Here is a 26594-nt window from a genome sequence, read left to right on the forward strand (position 1 = left end):
GAGAGTAGGAGTGTGCTGTAGGCCTAATGACTCTGATGAGTATAATAAGAAACTGTACAGGGAAATAGAGTGGGCCAGTAAATCAGAGAGTCTTATAATGGGAGATTTTAATTTCCCAGATATTGACTGGATTTGGGGGCTGGTCACTCACACACTAGCAGGGCTTTTGTGGATTTATTGGATGATTGTTTTCTACATCAGCATGTTCGGGAGGCAATTAGAGGGAGTAATACTCTTGATTTGATTATCAGCAGTGATTCTTCATGCATTAAGAATCTGCAGATAAATGAACCACTAGGTGGCAGTGATCACAGTGTGCTGAAGTGGGATTTACTCAAAGAGGTAACTACCATTAGGGGTAAAGTGAAGGGTTATTGCTTCCGTAAAGGCGACTACGATGGACTGAGACAGTATTTAAATTCTATACAGTGGGACCAACTGATGATGTTACCAACAGCAAATTCAAAATGGGAAGCATTCAAAGAACTTATCTTGGAAGCTACCAGGCTTTACATACCATCTAAGAAATATTGTTCAAGGTTTAGGCCAAAATGGATGTCAGATGAACTAATGAGGCATATGGCAGGGAAGAAAAATGCATGGGATACTTACAAATTAACACACGACACAGAAATCTATGATAGATACAAGTTGATATGCAACCAAGGTACAAAGGAGGTTAGGCAGGCAAAGGCAGATTACGAGAAATCCTTGGCAAGGGATGCAAAGAAAAACAGCAAAGAGTTCTTTACTTATGTAAACTCTAGAAGGAAGGGGATGAATCAAATTGGTCCACTTGATATTGATGGGTCAACTGTTGATGATCCTGCTCAGGTAGCTAACAAACTAAATGAATATTTTGCATCGACATTCACACATGAGGAGTTATTTAGCGAGGGGGATGCCAGAGGTGTATTCAACTCTGGCAGTAAGCTAGAGAATCTTGTAATAACTGGGAGTAAAGTGGAGGAAAAACTGTTGAAGATAAACACAAGAAAGGCACCCGGGGTGGATGGGATCTATCCAGTTATATTAAAGGAGGCAGCAAAGGAAGTAAGCAAACCCTTAGCCATAATTATGAGAGCTTCCTTGGACTCAGGGGAGGTACCCATAGACTGGAGATGTGCAAATGTGACCCCAATTCACAAAGGAGGATCAAAGGCTGACACAAGTAATTATAGACCTGTGAGCTTAACTTCTGTTCCAGGAAAATTAATGTAGACACTGGTTAAAGAAGCACTGCAGGATCATTTAGACAACACTTCAGTTAGAGCTCGGACACAGCATGGTTTTGTTAAGGGGAAGTCTTGCCTGACCAATTTGATTGGATACTATGATGCAGTCACAAAAGAACTGGATTCAGGGAATAACTTTGATATCATATACTTGGATCTTAGAAAGGCTTTTGATGCTGTTGCACATGGAAGACTGCTACACAAATTGGAGCAGTGTGACATTGGAGGCAAATTGCTGCCATGGATAAAGGGGTGGTTGAGGGGGAGAAGACAGAGAGTGGTAATTAATGGACACTGCTCATCGTGGACTAATGTTATTAGTGGAGTCCCTCGGGGCTCAGTGTTGGGTCCATTATTGTTTTCTGTATTTAATAATGAAATTGATGATGGTATATCAAGCTTAATGTCCAAGTTTGCAGATGATACCAAGGTTGGCAGGGTTGTCAAGGACACTACTGACACTGTGCTGCTGCAACAGGATCTGGAAAGGTTGAGCAGATGGGCTGAGAGGTGGCAAATGAAGCTTAACACTGACAAATGTAAAGTACTACACATGGGGAAACAGCAACCCCAGAGCAACGTATTAACCCTGTGGTACTACACTGACAGTGGTAGAGAATGAAAGGGACTTGGTTGTGCAGGCAGATTATTAGTGTGCAGGATATTAGAGCTGGAAAAGGAATTAGAAAATGTGAATTGGAATATCATCGGTTTGGCTGAAACAAGAAGAAATGAATCGCTTATAAGTTTATCAAGTGGAAATCTGCTGTACACCAATGGAAACAGTGAAAGGAGTGAAGGTGGAGTTGGGTTTCTGGTCCATAAAGATTTTAAAAACAACATTTTGGAATTCAAAAGTACATCACCAAGGGTGTCAAGACTAATACTCAAGATTTCTAAGAGGTACAAGCTAAAGATTATAATGATTTATGCACCAACATCGAGCCATGATGATGAAGAGGTTGAAGAAATGTACACTGAAATTGAGAGTCTTCTAGATGAGCAGAAAACCCACTACACTATTATTATGGGGGACTTCAATACTAAGGTTGGAAAAAGGCAAAACAGCGCAGAAAGAGGAACTATAGGAAATTTTGGAATTGGTGAAAGAAATAAAAGAGGTGAAAGACTTGTGGAATTTGCAGAATCTCAAGGAATGTCAGTAATGAACACTTTTTTCAAGAAAAGGGTGAACAGAAAGTGGACATGGAAGAGTCCAAATGGATTAACAACTAATGAAATCGACTTTATCCTCACTAACAGAAGATATATTGTGAATGATGTTACCTCCTGAATAAGGTAAATGTTGGAAGTGATCACAGAATGGTAAGATGTACACTTGATATAGATGTAGGAAAGGAAAGGAAAAAACTGACTCGAGTAAATAATACAAAGGTCTTTGAAATAACAGAGGAGGAGAAAAAGCAGTATGTACTGGAACTTAAGAACAAGTTTGAGCTTCTGCAGACTGCTCAGGACCAAGATATCGACGAGGAATATTACAACTTTCTGAAAGTGATAAAGCCCAAGAAACCTATAGGGAAACAGAAATCCAAAGAAGAAAAAATTAGTCAAGAAACACTTTTCATGATGAACCAAAGACGACAAATGAAGAGCAAGAAAAACACTGACAGGGAGAAAATTGAGTATACTGAGTTATGCAAAGCCATTAGAAAGAGACTCAGAGAGGACATAAGAAGATTTAACACAAGAAAAGTAGAACAAGCATTAAGGGAAAACAAAGGATTTAAATCAGCAGCCATGAGCAGTAATACAGAAAGACAAATGATACTGAAACTGAAGAATAGCGATGGTGTACTTATAAACAGCAGAGAAGGCATAATTCAAATAGCAGAAGACTACTATAGAGAATTATACAAGGAGCGAGGGAATGATACCAGCAGTGGGGCAGATGGATTGCAAAGTAGCAACACATACGACATACCCGATATTCTTCCTGATGAGGTAGAACATGCATTGAAGAAAATGAAGAATCGGAAAACCCCGGGGGAAGATGAAGTTACTGTAGAGTTGTTAAAATTGGGAGGAAGAAACATAACACAAAAACTGGCAAGGCTCTTCACAAAGTGCATTAGAAAAGGTGTGATGCCTATGCAGTGGAATAATGCAATCATAGTTTTGCTGCATAAGAAAGGAGATAAATCAGAAATTGGAAATTATAGACCAATTAGCTTGTTATCCCATATCTACAAGTTGTTCACAAGGGTCATTACTAACAGATTAGAAAGAATACTTGATGAGAATCAACCAAAAGAGCAAGCTGGCTTTAGGACAGGATTCTCAACTATGGATCACTTTCACGTAATATCACAGCTAATGGAGAAAGCAAATGAATATAAAACACCATTATGCCTGGCATTTGTGGATTATGAAAAGGCATTTGACTCCATACAGCATAAGGCAATGTTTCGGGCACTGGAAAGACAAGGCATAGATACTCCATATATTATGATTTTGAAGAAAATATATGAGAGTGCTACATCCTTTATTAGACTAGACAAAGACAGTAGCAAATTTAAAATCGAGAAAGGAGTTCGACAAGGAGACACAATATCTCCGAAGCTGTTTACTGCTGCCTTTGAGGAAGCTTTCAGAAGATTAGACTGGTCGCAGAATGGAGTTAATGTGAACGGAGAGTACCTGAACCATTTACGATTTGCAGATGACATTGTGGTCATAAGCCACGATCCCAAAGAATTAGAGGAAAATCTTAATCAGTTATGCACAGTTAGTAAGGATTTTGGACTAAAGATGAATATGGCTAAAACAAAAGTAATGATGAACAAGTATGCCACGGAAAGGGAAATAATGATTGAAGGAGCAGTAATTGAAAAGGTGGAGTCATATACTTATCTGGGACAAGTTATTAGCTGTAATAATGATAAATGGCTGGAAGTCAAGAGAAGAATAAATTTTGGATGGATAGCATTCAGGAAATATAGTCACATACTGAAGAGCAATATCCCAGTTTGTCTGAAACGTAAAATAATGAATCAATGTATGCTCCCCACCATGACTTATGGAAGTGAAACTTGGGCACTCACCAAAAGAATGGAAGAGAAGCTAAGAACTACACAGCGAAGAATGGAACAAATTATATTGGGAATCAGTCTGTTAGATAAGAAGAGAAACACATGGATTAGGCAGCAAACTCAAGTAAAGGACATTCTTATCAAAACTAAAGAACTAAAATGGTCTTGGGCAGGACACATAGCTCGAAGACATGATGACAGATGGACTAAGAAAATAACAGAATGGTACCGAAGAGGAGCTAGAAGAAAACCTGGAAGACAAAGGCGGAGATGGATAGATGAAATTCATGAGTTTTTGAGTAGTAAATGGATGGCCAGTGCTCAAAACAGAAGGAACTGGAAAGTTGCTGGAGAGGCCTTCATACTGCAGTGGATTGAAAATGGCTGATGATGTGCAGGCAGATATGAAGTTCTCTGAGCAGTGCAGACGGGCAGCAAGAGTAGCTCATGGAGTATTGTCAATGAAATAGAGGAATTTTTCCAGCAGGGATAAGGAGGTGATTATTCCCTTGTATAAGGCAATGGTCAGGCCACACCTAGAGTAGTGTATACAGGTCTGGAGGCCTCATTTCAAGAAGGATGTAGAGCTGCTGGAACGAGTACAGAGAAGGGCAACAAGATTAGTGAATGGAACAAAGGGGTGCTCTTACGAAGAAAGGCTTAAGTTTTGCAAATTACAGTGTCTGGAGACTAGGCATCAGCGAGGTGATCTGATAGAGGTGTATAAAGCCTTGAATGGTTTAAGCATGCTCAATGCTGATGGGATTCTTCCTCTAGCTCAGAATAATCACCTGAGAGGGCATAAATTCAAATTGAGGAAAGACAGATGTAGGATAGACGTGCGGAAATTTGCCTTTAGCCAGCTGGTGATTGGTTGGTGGAACAGACTTCCATCCCTTGTAGTGGAAGTTGATAGCCTAAATAAGTTTAAGGCTCAGCTGGACAGGTATTTTGAACGAACAGAGGGGTGAAGTGGAAGTGGGTTTTTTTTTTTTTTTTTTTGGCTGATGCTGCATAAGCTTGCTTTCTTGCATCAATTGCCTCTACTAATGCTAATGCTAAGCTTAATTTGGCCCACCCATTTGCTTGTTATGCATCCCCAGACCATCTGATCGGTGGGTAACTTTACAGTTGGTGTTATGCAGTCAGGATGGTATGCCTCCAATTTTCGTCTTCTGACATATTGCTTCCCATCAGAGCCATGCAGGTTGAATTTCAGTTTGTCAGAAAAGATGACGGTGTCCCATTGCTCTTTTGTCCATGAAACATGCATTTTAGTTTTGCCCAAGGAGGTCACTTCTTCCTCATTTGTTGGTTCAACAAAGGCTTCTTCTTCTTGGAACCAGCCACTGTTTACAATCAACACCAGAGGCCATCTCAAAGTCCATTTTATATCAGGAGCACTAGCACGGCGATTATGAAAATATAGCCATTTCAAATATCGACCTTGGGACGGCATAGTCACTCTCTTACAGCCTGATCCAGGTCTTTTTTTCACATCACCAGTTTCTCGCTTTAATTTCAGCACCCAGGATACTCTTGACTGGTGGAAGCCTATTTTATCAATGATAGCACATGTAGAAAGCCCTTCCTGGGACAAAGCAACAGCTAGAATTTTTTTTCTTGGTGTCAACTGAGCATATGGAGCTGTGCAAAACAAGATACTAATGAGCATGTATACCTTCCAATGCCGTATTTATAGAAACGGCTGATGCAATAAAAGCGTTATCTGACTCAATGCCTTTCCTTTGCGACAAACAAAATGATTGTAATCAAACAATATCTTATACGTTTCACTACAAATGTTACTTTTTTTAAGATGATGCAATTTTTTTTTTTGTCCACCACTGTAGATTATCGGGTGATACAGCCCATTTAGTATATATATATATATATATAAACTGTTCTGCAATCAATTCGCAAAGGAGGTTAGGTAAGCCAAGGCATATTATGAGAAATCTTGGCAAAAGATGCAGAGAAAAACAGCAAAGACTTCTTTAGTTATGCAAATACTAGAAGAAAGGGGATAAATCACATTGATCAACTTGATATCAGTTGTTTAACTGTTGATGATCCTGCTGGTGTTACTGATAAACTGAATGGTATTTTGTATCTACATTCACACATGTGAAAATATGTTAGTGGATGCCAGAAGTGATTTTGTAATAACTGAGAGGAAAGTGGAATTGAAATTATCAAAGTTAAACATAAAAAAAAAAATCAACTGGGGTGTATGCATTTTATCCAATTATATTAAGGGAGGCTGCAAAGGAAGTTTATACTGATGATTATGATCATCATAGCAGCTAAAGCGAGCCTTTAGCTATAATCATCAGAGTAGCTTTGTATCTGGGGGGGGGGGAGTTTCCAGTGATGAGCTATAGTGGGCTCGCAAGAGCCCATTGTTATTTTTTATTTATTTATTTATTTTTTTGAAAAATTGTGAGCCCTTTGTTGGGACAGTCATTTATTTTACAAATGAAATCCTGAATGCAATTATTGAGTATCCAGAGCCGAAACTACGGTGGGGTGAGCTGGCCCCCATCCCCAGCATTTTAATGGTGCAACCGATCAGTTATGTATCTTAAAATTGCCTCATTTTTGATTTAATTACAGTCGGACCTCTGTTTAGCCAACTTCTTTATTGTGAATTTTTTTGAATTCCCCTTGGTAATTACATTTAAAATAGTTTCCTTTGAATGAAGAAAATTTCCATATAACGAACAGATTACAAGCGACAAGTTTGTATGCATTGTTCTCACCTCTGGCCTTGAGGCAATTTAGGTAATTAGAAAGAGTGAATTAAGGGTGAAAGGTATTACTGTTTCACAATGTTAGTGGTGTCCTTTAGCACACACTTCTTGATTAGACCGGGGTTCGAGCCCGTGACCACCAAATACGGAGGATGCGAAAAGGTCAGGAAATAACCACCGCATATCCCTGGAGCAATATGGCCAGGGATACCGAGAAGTCGCACTAGTCAGTATGCTTTCCATAGCCAGTCAGAGGATTAAGAAGATTCCTGACATGGATAATAGCCTCTGGTCAACCTGTGTTGTGGTTCCCCTTTACTCCAACAAACAGGCATATGTTTTTCGGAGAAGTGAGTGATCCACGCCTTCCAGTAAATTTCTCCTGTCTGTGTTTACTTGGTCACAGTAGCTGAATATCCGTGTGATTCCAACGTTCTGCACAGTATCCAAAGAACTAGTGACAGTAGCAACATAGAGTGGGGGGGGGGAGGATTGAGGCAACTATTATATTATATAAACTTTACGAAGATGAGACGTTGGCAGATTTTGAAATTCTGTCGAGGCTTTCACTGTGTAGAAAATGTTCTAAAATATAATGGCATACACGTAATAATTAAAAAAAAAAAAAAACTGTATGCATTCTATCACCAATCTCCAAAAAACCAGTGCAAATTAAGGATGATTTCTAAAGAACTTGATGTGAAAACTATAAAGATCGGTCATGTGTTTGGGCTACAATGAGCAGCTTGTAGCTTGTGGACGGCAGTTGCGAGTTAAGGGAATTATCTCGCTTTGTGCAAATGTTTTGAATCAGAAGTTAAATATTCCAGATTATTAAATTGACTTTTAAATCTGAAATTTCTAACCATTTAGCACTAATTATCGACATCCTGCAGGAGCTCTCTTACCTTTCGGAAGCTTTACAGATTCACTATGGTAAAAGCAGATCAATTAATTATTCGAACTATCAGTGCCATTGCTAGTTTGAAAAATTCTGAAGGAAATTATGCAGCTAAAATTGAGAGCACATTGAAGTGGAAAGAATTTGAAGGAATCAAAATTGAAAGCAAGAACACATTTAAAAAATTTCCTCATGACAAGTTATTAAATGCATTGTTTTATCCTTAAAGGATAAGTTATTAATGCAACAGAGTGATTTTAAGTTAAATAAAGAAAATAATGATACCATTGAAAAAAATTTTAAACATATCCTACTGGAAATCATGGAATATGAAAGAACTTTCATCTCAGTGGCAAGACGGTGAAAACCGAATAAGAAATTTGTTTTCTGATAAAATATGAAATAAAAATTAATGATTTTAGAGATTTTGTGAAAGACAGTTTGCCTTTAAAACCGAGTGAAATTCCCTATTAAATTGAGAAAGCCAGAAATATCTTTGAAACCATTGCGATTAGCAGGCTGAAGCTGAGCGAGCTATCAGCGTAATGAATAATATTGTGTGAATGAATAATGTCAAAACACATTTCAGATTATGATGATCATACATCTAAATGGAAAACCATTACTTCAATTTGATCCGGATAGTTATGTCAAATCATTCCTCTGTAATCATCGCTCCACTATTGAGCAAAGCAGAATATGAAAGATAAGAAATGATAAGATTTGAAAGATAAGAAGACCGACAACAAATATTAATAAAGAAGTGAATTGTATATGGCACTTTTTAGAATAAATTTTTCTTGAATATTTGTTTAATAATTTTTTTTCATGTAACCTGTGATTTTTGTGTAACTTTTCTAGAATGGTTTGTTTTTTATGTAATATTTTTTATATTGTTGGATGTTTAGTAATAGTTTTTGTTATTTGTGATATGGGAAATATTTCATGTTATTTTTTTTAGCAATATTAAAATTTTATCTTGAAAAAAATTTATCCATTATATTTCCCTAGTTGTAAAAAAAAAAGAATAAAAAAATCGCGCATCTGCCGAGCATGTGCAATAGATGGTTTTATGTGAAAAATCCTTCGCATTTCTTTTAGATATTTTGATTTTTATATAGTGTTTACAAAATAAAAGATCTTTTGTATTGTAAATATTTTATTGATCATTCACAACTTTCCATAATTTTTGGAAGACAAGATACAATGGATTTATGATAACTAAAGTAAATGACGTATACTTGCTACTGCAATGTATCTAAATGTCTTTGAAAATAGCGTTAATCGAGGTACCCTATCTTAGTTGAAATGACATATGCAGCTGTTCGGGCCACCTAACATTCCATTGTTAGGTACCCCAAACAACTGTGTATGCGAAAATGCAAAACAAAAAAAGAAATTAACAAATCTTTGTATTGTTGCAGTCATATGACAAATACTTGACAAGTACGACGTCACAATCATGCTTCCTACAGTTACTACTGCAGTAAGTATGATTGTGACGTACTATTCAAAAATTCTAAAAAGTTAGAACTCAAGATATCATACTGTTCATGAAAAATGCATCACGTGCTCTAATCATACTACTAGTGAGTGATCTGTACAGACTAGTGGTGTGAGCTTGGGAAGCGCCTCTGGCAGACACCATGCATGATGTTGCTCCCGTGACCGATCAGATTTACTCGGTAGGTATACCCCCCCCAAAAAAGGATGTTCCACATCAAAAAGTCGGCAAAAGTGCAAACCCATTGTTAAAATATTCACAGCTCACCACTGACAGTCCCTGTGGACTGGAGATGTGCAAATGTATCGACAAATCTCAAAGGAGGATCAAAGAGTGAAATGAGTAATTACAGACCTGTTAGCTTAACTTCTGTACCAGCAGAAAAAATGAAGTCACTGATTAAAGAAGTGATGCAGGACCATCTAGACCAGTGTTTCTCAAAGTGGGCAATATCACCCCCCTGGGGGGTTGAATTATCCATGGGGACGTTAGGCATGAAAGGGGGTGACGGGGGGGGGGGGGTGATGGGCATGAAAGGGCGGTGACAGGGGGCGGATGGAGCACCATTAATGATTGGCCGTTACAAGGGTTTTATGACTTATTTAAAAAATGCTGTGCCAAATATTATTACTGTTCATTGTGTCATTAACCGTCAGCATTTAGTTGCGAAAAAACTTGGTGATCAACTGCACAATTCTTTACAAACTGTTATTACTGCTATAAACAAAATTAAAGCACATTCTTTGAATGATTGTATATTTTATTTCGAAAGCTTTGTGATGAAAACAGTGACGATTTTGAACGATTGCTATTTCACTCCGAGGTTCGGTGGCTGTCAAAAGACAACTGTCTCAATAGATTTTATGAACACTTTGATACTGTTGTTGAGTTTTTTGAAGATAGGAACAACGACCTTAGTAATGACCTTAAGAAAATGAAAACTGATATTGCTTATCTTGCTGATTTATTTACTAGATTCAACTCAGTGAACTTACATTTACAAGGACAAGATGTAACTTTTATTAAGGCAAAAACTAAAATTTCAGCATTTATTTCAAAATTAAAGCTTTTTATGTGCAACGTAGGACGATGTGAATTGTATCAATTTCCGAATCCGTTGGAAATAGAGAAAAAAGAAAAAATAGCTGATGAAACTCTACTAACTTTTTGTAATCATCTAGAAATGTTGCACAGAGATATGCAGGAAAAGTTGAAGATCTCCTTAATTTGAAAATTACAGATTGGGTTATAAATCCTTTTTTAAATAATGACGATGGTGAACGTTTTGTAGAAGAATTGATTGAGTTACAAAATGAAGTTGAACTGAAGCCAAAATTTCAAAATTCATATCAGAAATTTTGGTTACAAAAAAAAATCCCTGACTATTATCCTGCATTGTGGGGAATTGTAAAAAAAATTACTTATTTCTTTTCCAACATCATATCTAGTCGAAACCAGTTTCAGTGCTGTATCTCAATTGCTGACAAAACAAATAAATTGTCTGGATGTTGTTAAAGTAGCGATTTACGACTTCTACTTACAGATATTAAACCTAATATTGATAAGCTAATAAATCTCCATCAAGCTCATCCATTACATTAAATATTAAAATATAATTAACTATTTCCATTAATATCATGACTTATTTATGTAATTAACTTTAATTTTTATGACTTAATTTAAGTGACTATAACTGACTTTATTTATGTAATTGTAATTTTTTTATGAAGAAGGAATAAAGTGCAGTAAATAGTTTTCTTTATAATTCACACACATATATGCAGGGCTGCATTTACATTTTTGGAGCAAATAGACAAATATTCATTTCAGTTATTTAGCTTCACTTTATATTGGTAGGCTAAAAAAAAGCCCTGACAAGGGCTTTTTTAGGGGGGGGGGTGATCCAAAAAAGTTTGAGAACCACTGATCTAGACAGTAGTGCAGTATACTTCAGTCACAGCACAGGTTAATTAATGGGAGATCTTGTCTGACCAATTTGATGCAGCAAAAATGAAACTGTATGCAAAAAAATAATTTTCATATTGTATACTTGCATTTCATGAAAGCTTTTGATACTATTACACATAAAAGAAGGAAGGGATTGAATCAGATTTAGTCACTTGATGTCAGTGGGTTAACTATTGATGACCTTGCTTGGATTGCTGACATTGAATAGGTATTTTGCATCTACATTCACACATAAGCAATAATCTCAGATTAATAGTTAGGAGAGGGGATGCCAGAAGGTTATCAAACTCTTAACACAGAATTAAATGATTTTCTAATACCTGAAAGGAAAGTGGAAGAGAAATTGTCAAAGCTAAGCATAAAAAAAGGCAACTGGGGTGGATAGAATCTGTCCAATTATATTAAGGGAAACAGCAAATGAGGTAACTAAACCTTTAGCCATAATTATAAGAGCATCCTTGAATTCAGGGAAGGTTCCTATGGACTGGAGATGTACAAATGTATCCCCAATTCATAAAGAGGGATCAAAAGGCAACATGAGTAATTACAGACCTGTTAGCTTAACATCTGTTCCAGTGAAAATAAGGGAATCACTGGTTAAAGAAGTAATGCACAACCATCTGGACAGGAATGCAATTATACTACAGTCATGGTATTGATTTGTTAAGATGCGGCCTTCTCTAACCAAGCTGATAGGTTACTATGATGCAGTGACCAAAGAACTGGATGCAAAAATAATTTTGATATCATTTACTTGGATATCAGGAAGGCTTTTGATAGTGTTGCACACAAAACACTGCTTTACAAACTGGAGTGATGTGATATTAAGTGCAATTGACTGCAATGGATAAAGGGATGGTTGAGTGAGAGAAGTCAGAGAGTGGTTATCAATGGACTCTGCTCTTGTGTACTTATTTTATTAATGGAGTTTCACAAGGCTCGGTGCTTGGCCTGTTGTTGTTTTATATATTCATTAATGATATTGATGAGGATATATCGAGCTTAATGTCAAAGCTTGCAGATGATACAAAGGGTTGTTAATGACGGTAACCAAGAAAAGCTACTGCAACAAGATATTGAAAAATGAGGCAGATTGGCAGAGAAATGCCAACTGAAGTCCAACAAATGCTATGTACTGTATGTGAGTAGCAGTAATCTCAGATTAATGTATTAACTGTGTAGTACTACACTATGAAAAAGAACTGGGGGTAATTGTGCCGTCAAATATGAAGTCCTCCAAGCAGTGCAGGACGGCTCATTGGGTTTTTTCAGTGATATATAGAAACTTTTTGCTAGCAGGGATAAAGAGGTGATTATTCCAATGTATAAGGCATTGGTCAAGCCACATCTTAAGTGCTGCATGCTGCAAAGTGCAAATTGTTTTTATTGTTTTATGGCAGTGACCTCCATAAATGTGCTTTAGTAAAATGTGAGCTCACTTGGAATGATAATAGTGGGTTTTCGCCTTAACCCTGTCAAGTCCTTTACAGAAAATTTTAATTTTGACCATTATTACGGTGCCGAAAAAGAATAAGTGACAGCGGTACTAGTAAATCTATCAAGAAAAGGAAAGCGATTGAGTTGGATCAGAAAATTAAAATAATAATGATGTATGAAAATGGCCAAACATGTTAACATTTCGCGCTGAAAGATTTGTCAGTGACAACGGCGAACACAGTAATGGAGAAAGACAATACGAGAAGCGGTCAGCACCAATGAAGGTCAACTATAATATTAACCAAGGCTACGAAATACATATCAATTTTTAAAGTTCAATAACATGCGTTTTTTCTTCCTTTTGTTTTCTTTTCTTATGTGCCACTCCAGTTACTTCACTGCTGTCCCCAGATAAAGTTTTTAATTGAACTAATTAAAAATATATAACTATTTTTCTTCATTCTTCTGAGAACATTATGTGGCTTTTGTAATTTTGGCAGATCAGGGATATGGTAGCAATATTTTATTAGTCATTCCTGGGTTACATGAAACTCGACTTACATAAGAAGTCCTGGAACATATCTCTTACGTATGTCGGGGACTTTTTGGATTAACCAGGAAATCGATTATCCGGGAATATATATTTTACCATATATCCCGGAAAATCGAGAGTCTACTGTACTTGGCTTTTTATACCAACTAAGTAACAATGTTTGAGGCATAGACAAGGAAGGGATTAGGCAAGCTAAGGCAGATTACAAGAACTCTCTTGCAAAGAATGCAAAGAAAAGTAGTGAAGACTTCTTTACTTCTGTTAACATTAGAAGAAAAGTAATGATTGATATTGATCTGCTAGATATGAATGATATTGTTTTGTTTGTTTGTTATTTGGTTTTTAGGAGCATTAACAACTAAGGCCATATTGCTCCGGGAATATGCGGTGGTCATTCCCTGACCTTTCCGCATCCTCCGTATTTGGTGGTGACGGGCTCGAACCCCGGTCTAATCAAGAAGAGTGTGCTACGCACTGCTGCTCCTTCCCACCTGGCTACGGAGGCGGCTATATGAATGATATAACTGTTGCTGACCCTGTTCAGATTGCTGAAAAACAGAAGAACGTTTTAGGGATGGGATGTCAGAAGTCTGTTATATTCTTACAGGGAGGAAAATTATTTTTATGAGAACATCCTCAGATTCAGGAGAGGTCCCTATTGATTGGAGATGTGAAAGTTTCGTCACAAAGTAGGGGGGGGATTAATGGGTGAAATGAGTAATTACTGACCTGTAAGCTTGACTTCTGTTACCGGGGAAATAATGGAGTCACTTGTTAAAGAAGTAATGCAGGACCGTCTAGACAAGATTGTGTTTATACTGTGGTCACAGCAGAATGTGTTAGGGCATGATCTTCTCTAACCAGTCTGATTCAATACTATATCACAGTAACAAAGGAACCAGATGCAAAAAATAATTTTGACATCATATTCAGATTTCAGAAAACTTTTGATGCTGTTCCACGTGAAAGACTGATATACAAACTGAAGCAGTGGCATTATAAGCAAGATTATTATTAGCCATATGGTGCAAGGAAGCCTGAGGCTTATGGTGCACCAGCCAAAAAAAGATTCCTGAGTTACCCTGTGAGAGAGAGTCAGAAAAGGAATCACCAAGAAGAGAAGAATGATGATATCCAGCTCAGGACCCTGGGTTTGCCAAGCCCATACTCACCAGATGTGAGCCCCTGGGTTAAGTGGATAAAGGGATAGTTGAGTGGGAGAAGACAGAGCACAGTTATCGATGGGCATTGCTGTTTTTGGATGAATATTATTAATGGAGTCCCAAATGTCTCAGTTCTGGGCCCATTGAACAATGAGCCCAGCATTAATAAATTTTTGATTTTTATTAATGATATTGGTGAAGGCATATCAAGCTTAATGCTGAAGTCTGCAGATGCTGCAAAGATTGGCAGGTTGGTTAATGATAGCAATCAGTAATGTGTATGCTACTGAACAAGATCCAGAAAAATTAGGAAAGTGGGCTAAGAAGTGGCAATTGAAGTTTAATATTGACAAATACAAAGTACTACATATGGATAGCAGTAATCTCAGAACAATATACCAACTGTGTGGTACCACACTCAAGGAGTAAAGAATGAAAAAGACCTGGTGTCAGAGTTCAAGTTCTCTAAGCAATGCAGGCAGACTTCTGCAAGGGGTTATGAAATTTTGTCAGTGATTTTTCCAGCAGGAGTAAGGAGTTAATTATTCTGTGCTATAAGGCAGTGATTTAGGCCATATCTTGACTGCTGCATTCAGTTCTGGAAGTCTCAATTTTGGAAGGATTGGATCTGTTAGAATGGTCACAGAGAGATTAGTGAGGAGAACAAAGGATTCTCATATCAAGAAAGGCTTCAGTTCTGCAAATTACAGCATCTTGAAACTAGTCACCTGTGGGGACTTCTGATCAAAATGTTTAATTCTTTGAATGGATTGAGTGGACAATGCACACATAAGGGAACTGAAAGTGGTTCAAGATGACAAAGAGGTTATGATTCGGTTAGACGCAAAATTTTCCATGCAGTGTAAATTGGCAAATGCAAAGGCATGTGGTGTTCTCTCCATGAATTATAGGATCTTTACTAGAAGGGAGAAGGATATCATTATCCCATCTATATAAGATGATGGTTAGACTGCACATAAAAAAAAAAAAAAAAAAAGACAACCGGTAGAGAATTCCAAGGAGGGTGACTGGATTAGTGATGAGTTTGAATCTAAGGAGCTGAAAGTGGTGAATCAATGCACATGAAAAATGGCTTAGGAAGTGTGAGTTGTAAAGTTTGAAAGAGAGAGCTGATTGAAATATATAATAAGATGCTGAAGAAGTTCAGTAAAATGAATAAGGAAGGTCTGTTCTTCCTCATAGGTGAGACAAGAACAAGTGGACACAAATATAAAATTTAAAAAAATCTTATATTTGTGTAATTGGTGGTTACCATTCGGATGGAAATGGGAATAGTGTGAATATTTATTTTTTGGCTGATTTAAAAAAAAAAAAAAAACACTGCTTACTTGCATTGTTTGGCCTGGCTAATACTGAAAACCTTACATCCATCCTTCCACCTCTCCCTCCAAATATGCTCAGATCCCATTGAACATTGAAGATTAAAGGGAGTTTTAGTTTTGTCACCCCACATGTGCTATTACCCATTCTGTATTAAATCTATGGGAGTGGGGAATAATACATATTAACAAATATGTCCTAAAAAGAGTTTATGACTGAAAGCCTTGGACTATGTAAAATTTACTAGATGAACAATTTAGTGCAAAGCACATTTTAGTTCATAGTAATTCACCAAAGTAGGTGAAATGGTATCATTTTGTTACATATGCATATATATATTTAACAATTAAGAATAAGTAACATTAGTCTTCTCTACTGGGTAACCATTACTTATTTCGAGGTAGTGCAATAACAGAATTCATTGTGAAGGCATTCACAATATGAGATGTAACAAAAACGATACCATTTCACCTACTTCAGTGATTTACAATGAACTAAAATGATGCTTTGCACTAACTTGTTCATCTAGCAAATATGTGTCCACATAAAAAATCAGCTGTTACGTAGAATCCCAATGATACCCCCCCCTTTCCATTTGAGAGCGTCACTCTCCTTGTGCGTGATTACCTGTTCAGTGTTAAACCTGTGGGGAAAAATAATGTGTTAAACCATTTTGTGGAAGTAAAAACTCATCTGGGAATATTGATAATAGATTCTGAAAAATAGTCATGTGATTGGATACTGAATTGATTAGTTACATGATAGGGAGAATATTACATTTATAACAAATATAAATGCATATAAAACCATCTGGGGGATATGAGAGAAAGATATGATAATACAGTAATATTCTCTATTAAGCCTGAAAGCAGTATGCTTCAAATTGTTGTTTATTAACGATAATTATTTCATTTAACAACATTCTTGGTATTACTTATTACAACCTCTTTTCTTTCTTATGCTGAGTGTCATTTATGCCTGATGCTTAATAAATGTCAATATTGGTCCAATTGCATAACTGTCTGTTTTTGATTACTGTTATACCCTTTCCGCACACCCCGATACTATTTTAAAGTTGTTTTTTTTTTTTATTTGCAGGTCAAAATCATCAAGGAGACGTCCATCTCAGGCAACCACTTAAAGACAACTTGGTTACAAGCTGTAATGTATGATTATAATGAAGCAGAGGAGCAGGCTCCTCTGTGAGTCTGAACTGTACTCAGTGTATTGATGTATCTTAGCTATTTAATACTCGACAGGTGCTTACTGTGTAGTTAGTCCTCTGTTCACTGATTTGCTGTACTCCTGCTCCTGTGTCTGGCCCTCTGCAGAACCAAAGCTTCCCGGACTTTCATTTCTGAGCATCATGAAGCACACAGACTTAGCATCTGTCTGCTCTAAACAAGGAATCTCTGTAATACTGTAATATGGCAGTTAGGACCTTTCGAGAGGATGTGGGTCTGCTTCTTACACTTTAGTCTAAAAGCACTGAATGCCAGTCAGTAGTTACACACGGCAGTTTGGGGGGGGGGGAGTCACTGCATTTTCCTGTAACTCTGACATCAGCAAGAAAGGAAATCATTTTCAGAAACTAAGTTCCTCTTAACTTATTCAGACAAGCAGACACACAACATCAAGCTAAGTCAGGAGTATTTTGGCTTCCATTCTTTGATACAGCTTCAGCTTCTGTATGGATTTCCTGGGACTGGATTACAAGAATATGTTTCAAAAGAAAGAATAAACTTTCTTCGGTTCCTCAAGGGTTTTCTGTTTGTACTGCTGGATATTTAAACTGGTCCATGTTTAAGTCAGAGGTAGGACTTTACTTCATGGAACTCTAAGTGGAACTGAAAATTAGCAGTTACTTCTTTGTGCATAAAGTGTATTTAAGTAATTGTTTTGCCTATAGGTAGTTTTCCAGCTTTGTAGTTTAAGTTACATTAATTTTATTATATATATGTTAAATCTTGTGGCTGTCTGTTAGTATAATCCGAAGCTTGTATATTGTTTTAAATTATATCATAATTTACAAAATTGATGTAATATCTCGAAAAGGGCATTCCACCACAACATCGCACAAGCATGTTTTCATGGTGATAAATTATTTTTAACAAAAATTAAGATGTACATTATAATATAACTTGAAGCTGTAAAAATATGTGTCATTTTGTTAAAAATATAGCAAGAACTTGAATGTGGCAGTAGCAATATATGAGATGCACTGAATTTGTATAGTTTGTATTTATAAAATTTAACCATTAACAAAATGAGGCTCTATTCCGTTGTACTCTTGCTGCCAGGAAATCTAATTTCATGTTTGTCTATCTGTATAGCAGCTTTCAAGGCAAGATTTTTTTCCTAATTAATTTATTATATCCAGTAGCTTCTGCCCAATAATAAATACTTTTTCTAAGGATTAACATCTTTCCCTTGTCATTCATTTTAATAACTAATAAATTTTATTATTCGTACAGTTATGCTGTATAAAAGGCTTTGCTTTTTGTACAAATAAAATCTGGGATGCTAGTCCTTTGAAATGAAGTAGGAGGATATGTGAAAAAAATTAATCTAAGTCAGAACAGTGTTTAATACTACTTGTTCCATTTTCATATTATAGGATCATACATTTCTTTTCCTTTAGTGGTCTGTATATATGCTTACATGTGTATTAATTTAACTTAAACGAATTGTACATAATTAAGTTTGGCAGCTATTATGGAGCTGATTAGGTTTTTATTATTACTTAACAGAAATAGGCTGAGGTAGCGCAATTACACTTTTAAAATATGTTGGAATGCACAAAAAAAAAAAAGTATACCAACAAGCAAAAAAAGCCTACTAATTAAAAATTTAGTATATGAGAGAGAGAGAGAGAGAGAGAGAGAGAGAGAGAGAGAGAGAGAGAGAGAGAGAGAGAGAGAGAACAGCTGACCATAAGTGAGCTTTAATTCACTTTTAACTAGGATCATGCTGCTTCAGAAGTGATGTATTTGAAAGAATGGCATGGAGGGGGATATAAACATATATGGTTAGGGTTCCTTAGTTTTTTTTTTTTTTGAGGCTGTGATAATTAAAACAGTAATATTTACTGAAATAATTTTTATCTCTGTAAAATAATTTTGTGTAAAATAATTTTGTATAAAGTACATTTATAAAGTTTTAAAGGATTTTCAGTCTCCTTATGCGGATTTTTAAACTTGTAAATCACCTCAACAGTTAATTTAAATTAAATTAACTTAATTAAATTACTATTTTTAAATAGCAATAAATTATGCCTTTAATTAATATTTTATTCAGTAAATTAGATGCCTCGATTGCTGCTTAATAGATTACTAAATGCATATATTTGAAATGTGGTTTCCTCTGAGCCAAACCAGTAAATATTTTGTAAATGACTGTCAATAATTATTGAATAGTAGGATATTTCTTTAGCAGATTAATAGAGATCTTGTTATTTTACTTTTTTTATTTGTTTATTTTAGATATACACACATATCCAACATTTTGTTTTTGTATTTCTTTTTAATGTGATTTGTCTGAAAATATTCCGCCATTTCTTCTGATTTATAATTCAAAATTATGGTACTCAGCAAGCCACACTCACAATATTTAAATTCTGTGATTCTGATTTTTAAAAAAGCAAAATAAATAAAGTAATGGAAAGTTAGAATAGCCAGGTCTTGAATGCAAAGGGAGTTATGCATTCCTTTCTATTGTATATATTTAATATTGTACAAATGTTCATCTTTTTTTTCTGAAATGATTTCGAAATTATTTCATTTTAATACAGTATAGGACTTTTTTCAATTAAGGAAAAATAAGTGAATGATTAACCCAATTAAATTTGCTGTAAATGTTGATCATAAATAATTTCTCCTTTGATTACAGTGACTTTCTTGTTGCTGCTGGTGGGTGTAAGTCTTATCCAGACTTTGTGTATATAAATTTAATGTGGAAAAGGCGGGTTGTAAAGAATTGTAAGGGAAAATATCAGCTTAAAGTGATGGTGCTGCAGTCTTTATCTTGTGGTATCAGATTCTAGAAAAGAAGTTACTTCACATATTAGCCTTAGCAACACGAGTGGTAAACCTATTCAAAAACTCATTATTTTCTTGAGAAACCTTTGATAATCATCTGGAGACCTATACTGCTGTAGTTTGACCTTGTATTATGTATACCTACTGTAATCTAGTTTTCAGTTCCCAATTAAATATTTATTAATAGCCGTTCAATAAGTTAATATTTCTCATCTCAATTCATTTCATCTTAGATTTCGCAAAAGAAAAAACTGCTCTTGTTAGATTATAACAAATATGGTAAAAGAAAAAAACTGAACAGCTGTGCGAGTGCGTGCGTACACACACACACACACACACACAAAGTATTTGTGTATGTGTGCTTTTTTTTTTTTTTTTTTTTTTTGCTCTAACTATAGCTGAGTTTATTAATATCTTTCAAAGGCTCTTGGAAATGTTTTTAAAAAGATGTCAAAGTCTTGCAGACTTATTTGTAAAAGAAAGATTTCCCACCAGAGAAATCATGTGTAAACCAGCATTATCATCTTTCACAGCACTGCAGTCCGTGTGTGATAGCAACTTCCTTATGATTAAATGCCAGTTCAAAATCTGTGGTTTTGTAGCCTGGCTTATATTGAAGTTCTGTGGTCCTGCAGCAGTAAGTTTTGAATGTTATTTGAAAAGCATCTGTACTTCTGTATTGGAGATTGTTTAATAAATTTACAATGCAGACCCCCCACATATATCTGGTTTTGTGATTGTTTTTACTTATGAGTTATGGCTTTTTTTAAGTTATGTTATGTTATCTCACATTTTTTTTTTTTTTTAATTACATGCAGAAATTATTTAAATTTTATCTTTTGAATAAAAGCTTCAGAGTTATAAATATATTTTGTAACAAACCTGTATATATGTTTTAAAACATTATATTTTATTATAAAAATGTTATACATAAATAATAAATGAAAACATAGATTAAGCAGAATTTTTGTAAGGTATACAAAAGAAAAATGTTTGTTAGGTCACTTAGCACTTATTTGCAGTTCTTAAACTCATTGGGCTTCTACCACATAAGTTACATCTAGTTATTACTTGAACAGTAATATGTCATGGTACTTTCCTCTCTGGACATGTGTTTTTTTTTTTTTTTACGTTGTGACCTTAAATGATTTGTATTGTAAAATTTCTGTAGTATTTGATGTGAATACTGTATGCAGTTAACACTGTCATTTTAAAAACTGGCTTTCCTCCATTTATGCTATTCAGAAATCAGATAATAAAATTTTAAATTAAATTTAAAAAATTATTTTCAAACACATCCATGCAAGTTATAACTTTACACACATACAGTAACAAACAGTAGTGGAAGGGCTTCCAAATGGTCCTTATTTTTCCTGTTGAATTTTTATAAGCTAAGGCTCTCACAAGAAACTAATTTTAAGCTTCTGCCATTGCATTTTACTAATTGTGCTTTAAGTAATATTAGAAATAATATTCTCTTTATTGTAGTAAGTATCATAATTAAAGTATAGTAACTCTCATATTTTATCTCAGTAGTGGAAAACACTTTGCAAAAGGTTTTGAAGCAGTCTTGAAAAGTATGCTGTTGGACACTTGTTACCTATTTCTGTATCCTCTCATCACAACATAGACCATTTTTCTGTCTCTTTATCCTTGCTTCCTTAACTTTATTTTTAAATGGGTGTTTGCAACAGTTGGTGAGATTTCATTTCTTTTTAGCTTAGCCTGGCTGGACAGACTATTCAGTGGTCAAAAATCATTTTAAGATTTTTCGATTCTTTATTGTTGCTTAATAGATAGTCCTGAAGTTTTGTAAGCATAATTTGATATTATACCTTTTCGCCTTAGGATTAATCATAATTTTGTCACTGGCTATGACAGTGGTTTTCAACCTTATTTTAATAACAGCACCCCTAAGTAATTTATTTTATTTTGTGGCACCCCTACTCAATTTGCTGCCTGTTAGATCTGATTCTCTCTCTCTCTCTCTCTCTCTCTCTCTGTGCGTGCGTGTGTGCATGTGTGTGTGTGTGTGTGTGCGTGCGTGTGTAAAATATCAGGTAAAAATATAATGAAATGTATGCCAATAGTGGCCGACCAGTAAAGAGAAAATGATTTTAACAAATGAAACAGCAATAAACACTAGAAAAATGAGGAATAGCGTACTGTTGGAGAAACAATCCTAATTAATTTAGAAAAAAGATTCAAATTAAAATAAATTTAGTGACACCCATTCGGCTAAGCACCAGTTTCAGAATCACTATATGCAATCGTAATCTGCCAACATTACAAACAAATAATATCAATTTGGACAAAAAAGACTGAAGTATGCCCCATCTCGTCGGAGGACAACGAGGCCATAATAGTCAGGGAGACACTGCATTTTATTTCCAGATATATAAGTTTTGCCATTGCTTTGTTTGTTAAGTAGTTTGGTTTTCTCCATGTAAGTATCTTTTCTGTCCCATTATTTTTACACTGCATAAGGACCACCATTATGCAAATCTATTGCTTCAGCAGCTTGATGTGAGCATCATTCTGCTGTGGCATTTATTTGTTTAAGGTTCGAAATGCAGTGTCTCCCTGACTATTATGGCCTCATGGTCCTCCAACAAGATGGGGCATAATTGTCAGTCTTTTCTATCCAGTTCGATATTATTTTCAGTTTTTCCTACTTATCTGTTTGTAATGTTGGTAGATTACGATTGCATATAGTGATATTTCACATAATTCGGAAACTAGTGCTTAGCCAAATGGGCGCCACTAAATTTCTTTTAATTTGAATCTTTTTTTCTAAATTAATTAGGATTGTTTCTCCAACAGTACACTATTCCTCATTTTTCTTGTGTTTATTTGTGTTTTATTTGTTAAAATCATTTTCTCTTCATTGGTCACACTCTACTGGCATACATTTCATTATATTTTTACCTTACATTTTATAGTTAAAAACATGTAGTTTTTGCATGTTTGCTGCCATTGATGTTTGCTCTACTATTTTCTTTTTATTTTACATTTAATTTTGTACTCATTTTTGCTGTCTATTCTTTGATTCAATTCGATTTAATTTGAATTATACATATATATATATATAAAAGTAAAGTAAATTAGAATTATAATTAAAAAAATACAAATAATGCCAGTAGCATGGCAAGAGCGAAATTGCCAAAATTAAACATAACGATCAAACCTACAGGGAAGGAAGAGAAGGGTAACAAGAGTAAAAATATTGCAGCAGAAACTCTCCAAGATAATTTAGAAATTTTAAATACAAAGATAATAATCGATTAAATTTTGAAAGCCAATTAAATAGAAATTTAATATTGCCCCCTCTGACAGGCACCAAATCCAAATTTATGTGAAATATCACCAGCAGAGAAGTAAACCAACTACAATAAAATAAAACAAACAATAGACTGACCATTATGCCCCATCTCAACAGAGGAACACAAGGCCAATAATGGTCAGGGAATCGCTGCATTTCGATCACTAGACAAATCGCCGCAAAGGCGAGTTGTTCGAAAGATCAGTCCGCCATCCAATCCCCAGATCAAGCCGCCAATGCAGAAGACTTGAATAATGGTGGTCCTGATGCAGCGAAAATTAAAAATAGGACAGATACAAGCACTCCAATGCAAAGACACACCACTGAGAAAAAGTAATCTTAACCAGATTATATAGACAAATAATGAACTATGGATGGCAGCACAGGTGCAGCATTAGCAAATCTGGCCACTACTGTCATGTGATATACTTATATTTGAATAATGTTAAACATTATTCAAATATAAGTGTGTGTGTGTATATATATATATATATATATATATATATAATTTTATTCTTTATATATAGGTACTAAGTAAACATCAATTATAGATCACCACAAAATTATAAAGATACTGTACACCTTTTTATAATGAAATAAACATATAAATTAAAAAATAATAAGTTTAAGTAACTTAAACCCAAATTACGTGGCACCCTTGGAATGTTGTTGTGGCACCCTGGTTGAAAACCACTGGGCTATGAGGTCCTTTATGTAATGACTATTATTCTGTCTTTTCTGAATTTATTGAATTTTTCAGTATGAATAAATTTTAAAAGGGAGTGGCTGAATAAAAGAGACAACAGAGTCACTCTCATTCCTTCATAGGCAAAGAAGTAAAATGATAGTGAATTGTTTTGTATGCTCAGAAATTATACAGTCCAACATGAAGTTCTCTGAGACAGTACAGATAGGCTACTAAGACAGCTTGTGGGATTTTGTCAATGATATTTAGGAATTTTGCCAGCAGGAACAAAGAAATGATTAATCCCATTATGTATAATATTGGCATATGCCTTATGCTCCTCCCCTTAAAATATTTCATAAATTTCACATTCCCATCTTCTAAAATGTGCAAATAAACAGATTTGACATAATTTAGTTATGACTATATATACTTTTATAAATTAATATATACTTTGATATGTTTAACCTCCAGCTATGAAAATGGCTATAAAAAATTAGCCATATTCAATTACTACAGATGGCAATAGTAAAAGTGATTCCAGACTATATCACATTACAGTGAGTAATCAGTGTACCTAAAAAAAATCATCAAATTGAAAGCAGGTGACATGTGATGCCAACCTTAGAAGGGAACATTAGACATCGTCTTCTGAACAACTTGAAAGTGTGTTGATTCCTTCAAAAAATTGTCTGGCACTTAGTGTTGATAATGTACCTGTTATGGGAGTCCTAAAAACTAGAATAGTAAGGGGGTATTAATGCATTCACTGCCACCTAAGTATGAGAGAACCCATTCAATGTACTGTAATTTTTTGGAATATTGAAAAAATCAATGTTTTAACATCCCACCCCCATTACAAAAATTCTTACATATTGGTTGAAAATGAAAAGTTTGGAATTGATTCCTAAAAGTGAGCACTTACTTTTAGTAATCAAAAGTGCTGAGCTGTAAATCAGAACAAATCTTAAAATTTTATAAAATTATTTGTGTGCATAAACTAAGATCAGCACAAGCAAAAAACAAATAAAACTTTGTACCAAGTCTATAAACAAAAGCCAAGCATTACTGCAAAGTGTTCAATCATTGTGCCAAAACTGAGTAGTTGTTAATTTCACGTGCCATTATGTTTACGGAACCCATTGGTTAACCACTTAAGAATGACTGCTTATATGCACTATGGGACAGTACTTGGCTGCATTTTGAACTCAGAAGAGTATATTTCAACACGATTCCTAGTGCCATTTTATACTTATATGCATAAAAGCAGTGAACATGTTAAAAGGGAAGATTGAGCACTTTGTGATAATAGGTTGTTCTTGTCATCTTATTAATATGTGTGCTGGGAAAGGTGCTGCATGCCTTCCTGTGAAAATGGATGAATACTTAGTGGAAATTTATCTAGAAAGAAGTGCTAAAAGGAAAGATAGATTTAAACAATTTCAACTGATTCATGCTACCAAAGTAAAAAAAGATTTTGAAGCATGTTTGTATACATTAGTTGTCTTTGGTTAAATATGATTGGACTGTAGAACAGTGGAAGCCTTTAACAAGGCTGTTAAAATAAGAGGTTAGAAGTGCTGAGAAAAGCCATATCATATGAGCACTGTTCAGAGTTATAAATTGAAAAATACAACAAGAAATTACTTGTGAATTTCACTGATTTATAACCAAATCCAGTTAATGATCCAAAAGAAAATAAATTAATGGACTTCCAAAGAAAAAAAAACTTCTGAATTGTCAAGTTCTCGTAAAAGCAATCCTAAACAGGCCAAGCAAGCTGATAATTCTAGGCATGTTATCATTTTATCCTCACTCATGCAGAAAGTGTGTTTATGTTTCTCTCTCCTCTTGCTTGAATAAAGCAATTTTCTCATTTCTTTTAAATGTTATGCCAACATTTGAAAATCCAACATAACTCCTCAATTAACATTCCTCACCTTCCACGTATTGAGATCATTACTCCTAGATGTGTTGAAGAATGTTATATGCAATTTTTTTTTTATCAGCACTTTTTTAATCTTCCACTTCTATTTGGAAATCGAATTATTATAGCAGACTAAAAGTAGATGATTCTGACTTAATCATAAGCATATCTACTGAAAAGTCAAAGAGAGTCTGAAACAAGAGAAGATTCTGCTCTTTTGCTTAGTGAAGAAGTACTTTATGGCAGCATTTGACCACATAGTGCATAAATTATCATTGAAAAATGGTGTTCTTACAGATTCTGATGTAGCACAAATTTTTACAAAATTGGAAGCGACTCACATTTGATATTTTTGTAGCCAAGTTTCCAGTACTTGTTGGTGTTATTAAAGGTAAAGAAATAGATGAAGCAATTGATGTACAATGGGCCTTGGTTAGGGAACTGACAAATGCATATGGGAACTTGAAATATAACACATATGAATACATTAAGAAATGTATTCATCAGTGTATTCATACTTGCAGTAGCGTAGGAATGCCTTGGCACTGGGGCAGGTGCCAAGGGCGCTGGTATCAGAGGGGCACCACTGACAGACCACATCAGTTCCGTGTCAAGCTATTTCGACACCCAAGGTTAGCTGATGAAATGGTGCACCTAGATGTCGCATCAGGATGAGAGCAGAATGCGGGGTGAAAATTAATTTTTGCCAAATGGC

General features: G+C 35.1%; 1 protein-coding gene across 4 annotated transcripts in view; it reads left to right on the forward strand.

Moving 5' to 3' along the window:
• The window catches only part of unc-104 (kinesin family member unc-104), a 1041320-nt gene extending 1022575 nt beyond the window's left edge, over nucleotides 1-18745 (forward strand). For 2 of the 4 annotated variants that reach the window (XM_090382707.1, XM_090382708.1), the window contains exon 44: nucleotides 17007-18745. In XM_090382707.1, coding sequence (XP_090238833.1) covers nucleotides 17007-17049 — 43 coding nt within the window. In that variant the 3' untranslated portion in view covers nucleotides 17050-18745. The remainder of the gene's footprint in view (nucleotides 1-17006) is intronic. The other 2 variants (XM_090382709.1, XM_090382710.1) reach the window with 1 other exon arrangement.
• Nucleotides 18746-26594: the final 7849 nt, after the last annotated feature.

The sequence above is a fragment of the Mastigoproctus giganteus genome, chromosome 10 (assembly GCF_048544385.1).
Source record: "Mastigoproctus giganteus isolate SK-2022 chromosome 10, ASM4854438v1, whole genome shotgun sequence".
NCBI lineage: Eukaryota > Metazoa > Arthropoda > Arachnida > Uropygi > Thelyphonidae > Mastigoproctus > Mastigoproctus giganteus.